This window comes from Microplitis mediator, chromosome 7 (genome assembly GCF_029852145.1).
Source record: "Microplitis mediator isolate UGA2020A chromosome 7, iyMicMedi2.1, whole genome shotgun sequence".
Taxonomy (NCBI): domain Eukaryota; kingdom Metazoa; phylum Arthropoda; class Insecta; order Hymenoptera; family Braconidae; genus Microplitis; species Microplitis mediator.
Genome location: NC_079975.1, coordinates 1847884 through 1860546, shown reverse-complemented (window position 1 = coordinate 1860546; position 12663 = coordinate 1847884). Strand labels below are relative to the sequence as shown.

General features: G+C 34.8%; 1 protein-coding gene across 1 annotated transcript in view; it reads left to right on the top strand.

Moving 5' to 3' along the window:
* The window catches only part of LOC130671371 (uncharacterized), a 52010-nt gene extending 39705 nt beyond the window's left edge, over positions 1 to 12305 (top strand). Inside the window, exons 2-4 of the mRNA XM_057475224.1 lie at positions 4352 to 4571; positions 4850 to 5059; positions 6884 to 12305. Of these exons, the coding sequence (XP_057331207.1) occupies positions 4352 to 4571; positions 4850 to 5059; positions 6884 to 8076 (1623 nt within the window). The 3' untranslated portion in view covers positions 8077 to 12305. The remainder of the gene's footprint in view (positions 1 to 4351; positions 4572 to 4849; positions 5060 to 6883) is intronic.
* The last annotated feature ends 358 nt before the right edge of the window (positions 12306 to 12663 follow it).

The window sequence follows — 12663 nt, the reverse complement described above, 5'->3', positions numbered from 1 at the left end:
GATCTGTCTAATACACATGGTTACTTAATGTAGTACGTTAATCTCAGCTGTTTGATCTACGGGTCGTGAATTTCCCGCTTTGAGATTTATGGATGTTAACAAATTATTTGGGGATATTTAAATTTTATGGATTATTTAAATATCGATATTGAGTAATGCGATAAGTTGTTCCTTTAAATAATATTGTTTAGATAATAAATCTTAGTCAGTTGTATATTAATCCAATTTCAATTAATTATAACTTTGGGGCTGGTGTTGTGTCAGTATTAATTTAAACTTTGATAACTTTTGTGTGAGGATTTGCCGTGACAATTAACTTCAAGTTAACACTTTATTTCAAATTTATTGAGGCTCGGCACCGACACAACTATATTTTAATAAACGTATAATTTATTGTTGTCTTTATGTTTATATTTATGTATTTAAATTTATTTCCCAAGGAGGCCGATGGGAGGATTTTAAGTTAGAGTCTGATAGTGGGGAAAATATATTTTTATAAGAATTTTAATGAAGGATTTTATGACAGACTGAGGACTGATGGAACAAAAAAATTTATAATGAAGAAATTATAAGCTCATTTTTTATAGGCATGACTTGGAATTACAGTCAAAGTTTCTGTAACTGCAGCGTCCATCAAATGGAGTCTTTATAAATAAATTAACATAATTAATTTTTATATACTTTTGTTAAGGCGAATTTATTTTTAAACCGGTTCAATAGTCCTGCTTTACGAAGTAGGTCAAGTCCTGCTTATAGACTTTGCCAAATATTTATTTTGTTAAATCTGAATTAAAATTATATTAAGTCTTGTAGCAAAAGCCGTTTGTTAAATTTCATGGAAAAAATAACTTTGCCAGAAATTTTATTTTTGAGATATTGCTCTTCTGAAAACTAGATCTCGTTATCCGTACGATGGTAACCCGGTGATTTTCGGTTAATTTATAAGTCAAAATTTTTTCCATGCAAAAATAGCTGGAGCCACTTCTGCATATTTGCTGAAATTTTTTAAAAAATTCATTGAAAAATTTTTAGACTCGACATTTCTTTGAAATCCAAATTTCCCTGTACTATTTTTGAGTTTCTCGTCTGCTCTACACAGAAAAAAACGATTTTTTGGCGCAAAAAATTTTTACTCGCCCTGTCCTGTGTACTGATCAATAAAAACATTTTTTTTTTCAAAGATTTGGCATAATATTGACGCTTAGAGTTCATACAGATGTTCAACAGATAGTACACATCTATTCTCATTAATTTATAAAATTTCCGTGGAATTTCTGCGGAGTAGTTGTGAATTTATTTCTCTATGACCCAGAGCTTTTATTCTTATTAAAAACAAAATTGCTTTTTTCGGACAAAAACACTTAATAGTATTGAAAAAAAAATTATCAAAGCGTTAATAGACGGAATTGTTTGACAGCAACTATAAATTTCGTTGTTCCTTCTTAAATTTTTTTCTAAAAGTATAAAGTTTATAAGGAACAATAGTATGCCTAAACAGCATCACGAAGTACGTGTCTTACAAAAGAGCCAGTCCACTCGAGTCAAGTGCTCTGCAGCCACCACAGAATATATCCTAGGCAGGTTCCAAGTGTGCCAATTAGACGCGCACAATAAGGTACAAAAACCCCAAGCATACAGAGCTTACCCGTTTCAATCTTAAATGTTAACAAAAAATAAAAACCTCTCGCACTGGCACTGCCGGCTAAAAGAACTGCCTGAGAAAGGAGTAAAAAATAATATCCGAAAAGTGACCGCAGAGGAAACAATACAGGGAAATATTTATTGTAAACTTACCGGGAATAGTTTTTTTAAAAAAACAAGGAGAGACGGTATTAATATTCGAGAAAGAAGGCGCCGTTGAATGGAAACAGTAGCATCTGTTCGTCCCACAGCAGGGGATGCAGATAGCGAACGAGAGGAGCCAAGCGGAGTGAGAACGGGCTGGGGGAGGAGAGACTGCCGGGTATGAGGCAGTACGACTACAAGAGAAAGAAAGAGAGAATTGGGTCAGCCAGTTTGGAGGATACTCCAGGTATATCTACCACCCTCTTCAACCTTCTCTTTCTACCACTACAGCTACTACTGCTCTACTACTTATTGCTACTACTACTACTTGGACTGCCACCACCAGCGATATCATTTCCACTCGCTACACCTACACCTACACCTACACCTACGCCTACACCTACATCTCTACCCTCTTACGTGGGCTCTCGTAGCCCAGCTTCAAATCCTAGCTCTATTCACGTGCCCCAAAATTAGACCACCGAAATCCAGCAACGAATCTCGGGGCACTCGGGACTTTTGTCCTTCTTGGGAGCAGTCTCGATAGATAATGTAAGGAAGAAAGAAGTAGCAAGTCCGAGAAAGGGAATTCGAGGAACGCTGCATCAGGAATAACGCTGACTCGTTAATATCGTGAGCTAACAATACCCTGAAACTGTGCCAAGCTGTAGAGGTAGCAATCACATGGGACAGAGACTCGGTAGTTCTTGACGGGTTATAAAGCCCTAATGAGCCTGAGGAATTGAAACTGGAGCTCAACTGAAGGGAATCGTCCAAAGAGACTACGACAACACCTTGAGGACAAGTCGCATGCGGAATTGCCATCTGAGGCATATCCAAGTCAGAGCAAGAGGGAGATATTTGGATGCTGACAATAGCGATATATAACCGATCGATTAGCCCGATGGTCAAGAACCCTCGATTGAGCGTCTGGAAGCCCTCAACGCCTGAGGCCGATTGGGAATTCGTCTTCTGATTAGTGATGAGACAACAGTTATAGAACATTGCAACTGTCTCGCTCCATATTCCTCCTCGGAATGGATAAGGTTTGCGAAGCAGCCTCGGTCCCGGTGAATACACGTCAACGGAAATCACAACTGATGATCGATTCGGTGGCTTATCTCGTGCTCTATAGCTGCGCCGTAGATTTGCCGACAGCTAAATTGATTATGTCGTATATCTTGAACTCACTGACGGAGTTTCTCCATTCTCTTGATACAAAGTCTATTTGCCGAACCGAGACTCGGTGGTTTTAAGAAACCTGTCGTAAGCACATTTCACGACAAAGGATAAAAATAATAATTGATGTGGCTGATGGAATGAGGATAATAATGCTTTAAAATAAACCGAACAATGTGATACACAACTGGACCGTGTTGAGTGGTATATTTTCTGGAATACCACCTCGGCTATGTTACGGACGTGTCTGCCGTTAGTTCTCCAATTTCGCGAGCCACGCCCACGATCCCCCAGCGCGAGCTTCACATTTTTATTTCACTTCTGGCACTTTACTATTTTTTCCCCGCTCTTCGGTACTATTTCATCCGCTTTTTTTAACCCTCTACCTCATGCTGCTGCCCAATTACACGCCCGGAGGGTGCATTTGTCGTGTTCTCTTTAATCGTAGGCCCACGACACTGTTAGCGATTTAAATGTGTCTTTGTACGTGACACAGCCATGTGGGATTTTAACGCCCTTTCAACTGCTTCTTGTGTTCCAACTTCCTCTCTTTCTCTCTTCCTGTTTTTGTCTCTAGCTCTTCCTCTTCCTCTACTTCTGCCTCTACCTCTGTCTCTGTCTCTGTTTCTACATCGGTCTTTTTCAGCGACTTTTTATCTTTACCCACACAGACGGAAAAAATCTGTCTGTGTTTCCAGGCCTCGGGCGCTACTAGTTGGGAACAAAGATTTCCATGTTAACACGTGCTTGCTGCAAGTAGTGTCAGGAGTTTCTACCTCGTACAAGAACAAGTACTAGTATCGTTGATTTTTTTTGTCCTCCCAACTTGTCCCAAGTTTAAATAAAACGTAACAGTTTAGCAGTACTTGGATGATAAAAGACAAAGAGCAAACGAAACATTTATCAAAGGGACGATTTACTCGAATCAGCTGTAATTCTTGGCAGCGATCCGGCATCAGACGCATAACGCGATAAACTTTTTAAAACTAACTTTAGTGTGGGCCGAATTACTACCAGCCTGGGTAGAACGTGCATTTGAAAGTATGTAGGTCAGGCATTGACCCATCTCATTGGTGACCCGAGCATGCCCGACCTCGGTAGGAGATCAGGCTGTCGGGCAGGGCGCGTTGAGGACTAGGTGCGGTAGCACCCGGGGGCTGCTTTACCAACTCGGTACTCGAATAAATTCACCCACCAGAGGTTTTTCTCCAGGCTTACCCCCTGGCTATCTAGATAGATTGCCGGGTAGTCTATCAGAGATAAAACTGTAACCGAGAACGGATTTACGTCTGTTCGGAGACTGATGTCTCTTTAAATTAAATGTACAACAACGGGTTGGCTGGTGGTTGGCAATTACTGATGGTGATGATGACGTTTTATGTTACAGGAGGCGTATAGAAAATGGGTGTGCAGCACCCTGGTGCCTTACTTCGCTCACGAAGGGCCGGCAGCATCGTTGGGCTCGGATCGGAACATTGACTCGAGATTGCGGCCCTGCAGGTCCTTCTGCCAATCCGTGGAACAGCGCTGCCCTTATCTACTTCCGGGTGACCGTGCGCCTGCTTATCCGACCCAGTACGCCGGCGAGCCGACTTTCCTTTGCAGAGGTAAGTTTTCTCAATGGATTAAGCAAAAGACCCGCGGTTGTCTCTGATCCCGCTGGGATAATTGTCTAATTGAGATGGGTAAATCATTTGCTGGCACCCTCTCCGATAGAACCAGTAGCCGCGGCAGCAGAAGGTGGCTGATCCATTGATTGATTGATTGATTGATTGATTGATTGGATAATGAATTAATTGGTTTATTGATTTACGTATCCCGGTGGCAGAGTGTTTAAGTAAACTGTCAGGTTAACTGTGTGTGTTTGGTGTGCGTTAACTTGCAGATCCGAACATACCGGAAACTGGTGAACAGGCGATGAGAGCACTGCACGGTAACGAGAAAGAGGAATGCTGCTTTCGCGTTTGTTCCGAGGATCTACCAGGACTGGGTGTCTGCGCAAATTGTACTGACCGTCAGCCTCGTGGACGTCTATTTGCTGGTGATCCTCCTACAGCACCTCACTGTGAAACTTCTCTTCCTATTCAATCTACAGGTATCTTAGAATTTAATCCATTTGTGATCTAATATGAGTTTCCACTAAATAAATAACTGCTTCCAACCCGGTTTTAATTACATTCTGTTGCTTAATCGGTTATTTGAATATTAATCTGATTAGCAAGTGTATCAATCGGATTCTAGAATATTTCAATTCTCGTTAAAATAAACAGCTTTTAAAATTCGCGCGCAATAGAAAAACTAAAGACGTGCTGTTGAAATAGACTCAATGTCGTGTATTGATGCAGAGTAAATGAACCCCATTTATAATGCAAGTATACTTGCACACGGCTTATTGAACTGCGTTTATTGTGATTAAGTAATACCCATTATTTATTCAATAGAACATTGTTTGAAATTACAATAGTTATTATACTTCTTGTTTATGAATAGAAAAAAAGTTTAAATCTTAATTCGAGGCTTCAAAAACAGTTAATGTTTTTTTGACCCTTTTCATACTGAAAAAATATATTATCCCATAAGGGTGTTGACTTACACTCGTAGTTTAGACTGGTGGTAAGAACACTCTACATTATTTGTGTTAATTTTCCCTACTAGTGTTATATTGTACTTCTAATGTAACTTTGCCTTACTCGTGTGTTAACGCAACTATTATAGATAACGAATCTGACTATCACTTTTAATGACCAGAATTACAGAATCCCGAGTACAGTAATTACACAATAGATGAGAATTAGCGTGGATGTACCATTTGTGGCCACTGCTCTATTTTTGGACATGTAATACTTTGTTTCAATTATGAAAAATAACTTATATTGTGATGAGATAAAAGTATCTCCGAAAACATTCAAAAATGAGTTATGTGATTGCGTACTTTAGAAATTTATTCAAATTTTTCAAGTGTCCGAAAACGGTACCTCTGCCCTATCTCTCTAATCCCACCTATCAATTTGATAATTAAAAATATCGCGTTACAAATGCCATAAGGGCGTACCAAAAAATTTTTTTCGGAAATCGACGTAGTTATGCCTAAAACGGGCAAAAATGCAAAAAAAAATTTGGTACGCCCTTATGGCACCCAGAGTACCTACCGGGAGCCATAAGGGCGTACCAAAAAATTTCAAATATGAAAAAAATTTTTTTTCGTCATTTCTACGCGTTTCAAGTAAAAATACGTTGTTTCCCGAAAATAAACTTTTTGGTACGCCCTTATGGCACCCAAGGTACCTACCGGGTTCCATAAAGGCGTACCAAAAAATTTCAAATATGAAAAAATTTTTTTTTTGTCACTTCTACGCGTTTCAAGTAAAAATACGTTGTTTCCCGAAAAAAAAACTTTTTGGTACGCCCTTATGGCTCCTGGTAAGTACTCTGGATGCCATAAGGGCGTACCAAAATTTTTTTTTGCATTTCTCTATTTTTTTCGGAATACGCCCTTATGGCATCAGTAACGCGATGTGACGTAAATTGACTTAAATTTTCAAATCTCCCTCCTCGAACTTCACTAAATCAAAGCCCATTTCCACTTAGCGTAAATTAAAATCCTCAAATATTATGTTTCCTCACAACAATATTCCAAACATCAATGAACTTCCGTATCTCCAGGAAATAAAAGAAATCCAATAGAGTTTAATCCAATCCAATTTAAAACTCGGCTTCTTTACATCTCAATTAACACAACTAAGCTTTTAAAATCCCTTTTATTTAAAAAACTTTAAAACTTAATCTCCAACGGCATCATTACATCTAACGCTCGCGAAAAACAATCAGTAGCTAATTAAACAAACATGAAAAACAAAAGCCGAATCTCCGATTGAAAAACAAAGTAACTAATCATCTAATTAGCAACCTGTGTGTTAAGGTCAACCTCACAGCCCAGAGTCGTCCTCGCCAGCGCCACTGTCGACCATGAGTGCCTCCTCGCCCTGCAGCAGCAGCAACCTTCTGGCGTCGTCCTCATCAGCGAGCCCTTCTTCGGCGGCCCCCTCGGTCCCGCTGGTCTACCTGCTCTGTATCTGGGCCGTCGTTCTTTCTCTCAGCACCGGGCAGACTCTTTTTCCCTGGAGTCCAGCGGCGACAACAGCGGCCACCAAGCTGCTGCTTCTCCACTCTAATTACGTGCCTCGACCTCAAATTAACCGTATGACAAGACATAAAACATCTATATATCCATTTAAATTATTCCCGATCCACTTAATTATTATTAGTACCAGCAGCAACAATAATAATATTAATATTAATAATAATAATAATAATAATAATAATAATAATAATAATAATAATAATAATAATACTTACGTGAATATAAACATAACCGTAAATACTAGTAGGCATAAATCATCAAGTACATTAGCGTCACTAAAGATGCCAGCACAATGTAAATTATTATTATTATTTTTATTTGTATATTACTACAATTGGTCGTCGTTTTCACACGTGTCCTGGTGGTGGTGGTGGAGACGAAGTTGGCTGAACACGTGGCTAAATGTCATTAAAATTAGTTATTACCGTTACTACAGTAGTGAAAGTAGCTGTAGTTATTATTACGACATAAATAATAATAATAATAATAATAATAATGATAATAATAATAATAGTAATATTAATATATACTGCTGTTATTGTGGTGTCAAAATAAAATTAAGACGTATTATTATTATTTTTATTATTATTATTATTATTAGGATTATAATTAGTGACACCATCGAGCGCTATTACCCGCGGGTCAGGTGGCGCTCAAGTCGTCATCGTCATCGTTATCGTCGTTGTCGTTGTCGTTGTTGTTGTCGTCGTGACGGAAGTTGGGGATATAGTACTAGATTTATTTGTAGTTTTAATAGTTGTATTTATAGTAGTTGTAGTAATAATAATAATAATAATAATAATAATAATAATAATAATAATAATAATAATAATAATAATAATAATAATAATTTAAAAAATATAAATAAATCGAAATTAATAATAATAAATATAAATATTAATAAGTCAAGAAGAAAATACAGGCGGTTCTGTTATTACAGTCCTTGGAAATGGAAGCTGGGATTTTTGTAGCATTTAAATTTTTGGATATTAAAATATTAATAATAATAATAATAATAATAATAAATAATAAAACGAATAATTTTTAAAGCTGGAAATCCATGTTGATATATATATTTCTTGGCTTCCGGTATACCGATGACAGGGTCAGGCCAAATAAAAGTAAACGTCACGACAAGGATTAAAAAGTCGGCCGCTAAATAAATTTATATTTTATTTAAATGCTATTTGTTCGCACACACACACACGCACACGTCATGACGGTGACTTTGTTCATTTTTTTTTATACTTCTCTCCCTGGATTTGAAGACGGGCGATAGGTTTGTTGATAATAAATGTAGGCGGCTGTTGGGTTTTTCGAGCGAGAGTTCGAGTTTATATTTTGTTAGAGCGAGAGATTTAGATTTTTAAATGAAATATAAATAAATATAATAAAATATATGAAGATTTATTTACGCATAAATATATATTTGGTTTTAAATTTATTAATATATGTGTGGGCGTGGGTGTAATCGCGTTGGATGCCAGAATGATGAAGGAGAAAATAAAAAAATGCTTCATAAATATGGATAACGAGAATGCGATTGACGAATTAACACATCGACGGTTCTACAGTGATAGTAAATTAATAAATAAATAAACAATAATTTTAAATAAATAAATAAAGGAATAGAAAATTTTAAAATGAATTTCAAAAAAAAATTAGTGATAAAAATTTTAAATGAAAATATTTAAAATTATTATACAAAAAATCACTTATGTATACATGCAATTTTTAGATAACGAAAAAAAAAACACTAGTAAAGTGACGAGGGTTTAGTAGAGGATGACACCGACTGGGAATTGTTGAGCACAAAGAGTTGGATCTGGTGGAAAAATAAAATAAAATAAATAAATTACTTGTATGTTTGCGTGGGAGTGAGTGTGAAGGGATGAATGAGGTGGGGTAGAGGGAGGGAGAGGGAGTGATACCAAAAGGGTTCCGGGTTGAGGAGGGTGAGAGTCGAGCTGTAGCTTATAGTCTCCTGTAGCCTATTGAGGGAGTTGGCAAATGGGATTAAATAGAGAGAAATAAATGAGCATGAAGGCGGTTATTGTTATCGAGGTATAATATGTGTTCGTTTAGAAATTATAATACATTATATATATATATAATAATAATAATAATAATAATAATAATAATAATAATAATAATAATAATAATAATAATAATAATAATAATAATAATAATGATATTACTGGTAATGATTATGATGATAATCGGTATTGCATTGATGGAAGGAAGTTATCAAGTGACAGATTGACACTTTCGTGGTACTGGGGGAAGATTAATTATTTTTTTTACCAGGATGATGGATTAATTAATAAGTTGTTGTTTGTTTATTGGTTTTTTAATGAGTCTACACGGAAAAAAAAACTTTTGCTGCAACAGGACTTGCCCTGTAACTGCAACAGGAAAGTCTCGTAGTATTCACAAGATCAGTCCTGCTGCAGTCACAGAAATAGATCTGTGACTGCAACAGGACTAGTCTTCTAGCTGCATCAGGATTATTCCTGTTATAGTTGCAGATCTATTCCTGCTGCAGCTGCAGGTATATTTCTGTTGCAGCCACGGGAATATAAATGTTACTAAATCAGGAATAATCCTGTGGCTACAATAGAAATAAACCTGCAGCTGCAGAAGGAATAGATCTGCAACTATAACAGGAATAATCCTGATGCGGCTACAAGACTAGTCCTGTAGCTGCTACAGAAATTTTCTGTTGTAGCAACAGTTATTTTTTTTTCTGTGGATAAAGAAAGGTGAAGATTGAAATGTATAATGTATGACTTACCTGTTTTATTTAATATTAAAATTATTTATAAAAGATCGAGGTGAAATGAGGATTTAATTTAGGATCTCAAGGCGATGAAACGGCGTTATGGAGTTTAAATTCGTGATGAATTACTTTTAAGTGAAGTTAATGAGTCGTGAATAAGTAATCGGGTGTTGACGGGGGTTACTTTTACTCGACGTTATTACTGTGTAATTTAAAACGATAATTTTGCGGATCATTTTAGAATAATTAAAAACTACGAGCTGCTCAGTGTTTTTAAAATAAATTATTTGATAGAAAAAAAATTTTTTTTGGATACCGGATACGGATTTTTGATTTTTTTAGTGGATTTGAAAATAAGACGGCTTGTATTGACTGTCAGTAATTTTTTTTTGCAAAATGGGAGAGACTGAAATAATGAAACAATTTTTTTTTTATTTTTAGTAAAATTGGGTGGCGGAAAAATTTTGAAAAATAAATTTCAAATCTTATCAGTTGTTAAAATAATGAGCTACAATTATTCAAGCCAATTCAAAAACAAAATTACGCCTTTGCAAGTAAATTTGAATTTTTTAAAATTTTATTTTTTTGAGTGTAAAAAATGAAGAGAACTTTTGGAAAAAGTTTAATAGCTGAACCGTTGTATTTTTTTTTCAAAACACGAACTGACCGATTTAAATTTCCCGCCGATTCAAAAATATTTAAATAGAAAACTTCGAGTAGCGAACGAGTTTCTAATTATTTTAAAATAATCTATGGTTCAAGTTATCGAAACAGGTAGTCATACATTTCAATCTTATATATATACATATATAAAAATTTTATAGACTTGATTTATACATGAATTTGAAATAAATCGGAATATAAATAATTTATAATACAAGATTTGATAAAAAAAAGTAAATAAAAGTAAAAATCGGTAAAATATAAATTTTATTTACATGTGTAGTAAAGTATAACTATAAAAAGACATACGTACATATAAAGAATGACTTTTCCATCTGTAAAGTTACAAAGCATTTGTACTAAAAATATAAATGGGTTTAAAAATGAATATTGTCATAAATTTTTGTAGCGAATAAAATATAATATAATAAAATAAAATAGTTAAAGGTGATACGGGGGTAGAAAGCAAAATGATGGCGTGTAAAAATATATATATATATACCACATATTTTTCCTCCCCTTTCTATAATTTTTTTTAATTTCCGTCTACCAAAAATTAATATAAATACAGGACATGGCAAAATTAATGGCACTAAAGGGGAGGCAAAATGGTTAATGAATATATAAATATATAAAAAAATCAAAAGTAGATGGCGCTTCGTGAATTATCGAGAAGTACAAAGCAGGAGTTAAATAATAAATTTAATTTAAATAAAATAAATAATAATTGTTATTATTATTATTGTTATTATAAGTTAGTATATTAATATAAATACTCCGGTCTTGGCAAATAAAATTTCAATTTTAAAAATTTAAGCCTCTTAATAAAAAATATTTAAAATATATATTTATTTACATACGTAATTATTTATCCCACCTCGATATTTACTTCCGTCCCTCACTGCCCTCTAACGTCACTTTAACACCCCTTTCAATCCTATATACATATATGTCACACACATATATATGTGTACAATGTATACAAGGTGTCCAAAAAGTACCGCACATAAATTACGCGGCCGACAGAGGGCGCGATTCTGAGACCAAAAACCCTCTAGTGTTTTTGAATCCAACCCACAGGAAATTAGTAATTAATTTAGAAAAAGTGACCAATCAGAAGCTCTCCAGCGGAAAAAGTATAGTGGGGGTATCCCTACTCCTGCACGAATCCCCACTCTTCCTTGGTTGAGGTGCGCTTCTGATTGGTCACTTGTTTCTAATTAATAATTAATTACCTATGGGTCAGATTGAAAAATGCCAGAGGACTTTTTGGCTCAAAATTGCGTCCTCTGTCTAATAATCGTTGAATTTATGTGCAGTACTTTCGGGACACCCTGTATATACATGATATATGTGTATTGTAGTGTATTGCATTGTAGTATATTATATTATATATAATATACTGGAATGACCGACCACGAAACAAAGGTCACGATACGCACAAATGAAATCCACGATACACATCACCACTATTTAATTAAACGACTCGTTTAATTAACTATTAACGTTTGTGATGGTTGTGTAACTTATGCAAGACGGGAGAACGCTCATAGTGTAGACATTTCACACTCCATTGTTACCAATTACTCATTTATTAAACTAGTTATTAAAACTTTTGTTATTATTTTATATTTTACGGTAATTGAGTGAGAGGAAATAATGTAATTAAAAATTAATAAGTTAATTATTGCTTTTATAATTGTTTTTTTGTACTGTAGTAGGATATCATTTATTCATATAATTATATATTTGAATAATTAAATTTTGTGAGGAATATTTTGTTTTATTCATGGGGCGGATTTTAATTTTTCGGAGTTTAAATTAAAATTGTGGGTAAACTATTGAGTTTACGAAAAAAATTAATCAATACTTTTTTGTAGAGAATTTAATTTCCTATAAAATTGTATTCTTATATATTTATCGTATTTTCAATAGTTTAGTCAGAATTTAAGTTTGAAGCTGATAAAATATTGATGAAGTGACTTTTAAATTATTTATAAGTTCTTTAAATCGGAATTACAAGTTATTTATCAAAGATACGATAAAGTTGTATATAAATAAATTTATAGAGAATTAAATTTGCTAGAAAAAGTTATTCTATCATTTTTTTTTTACA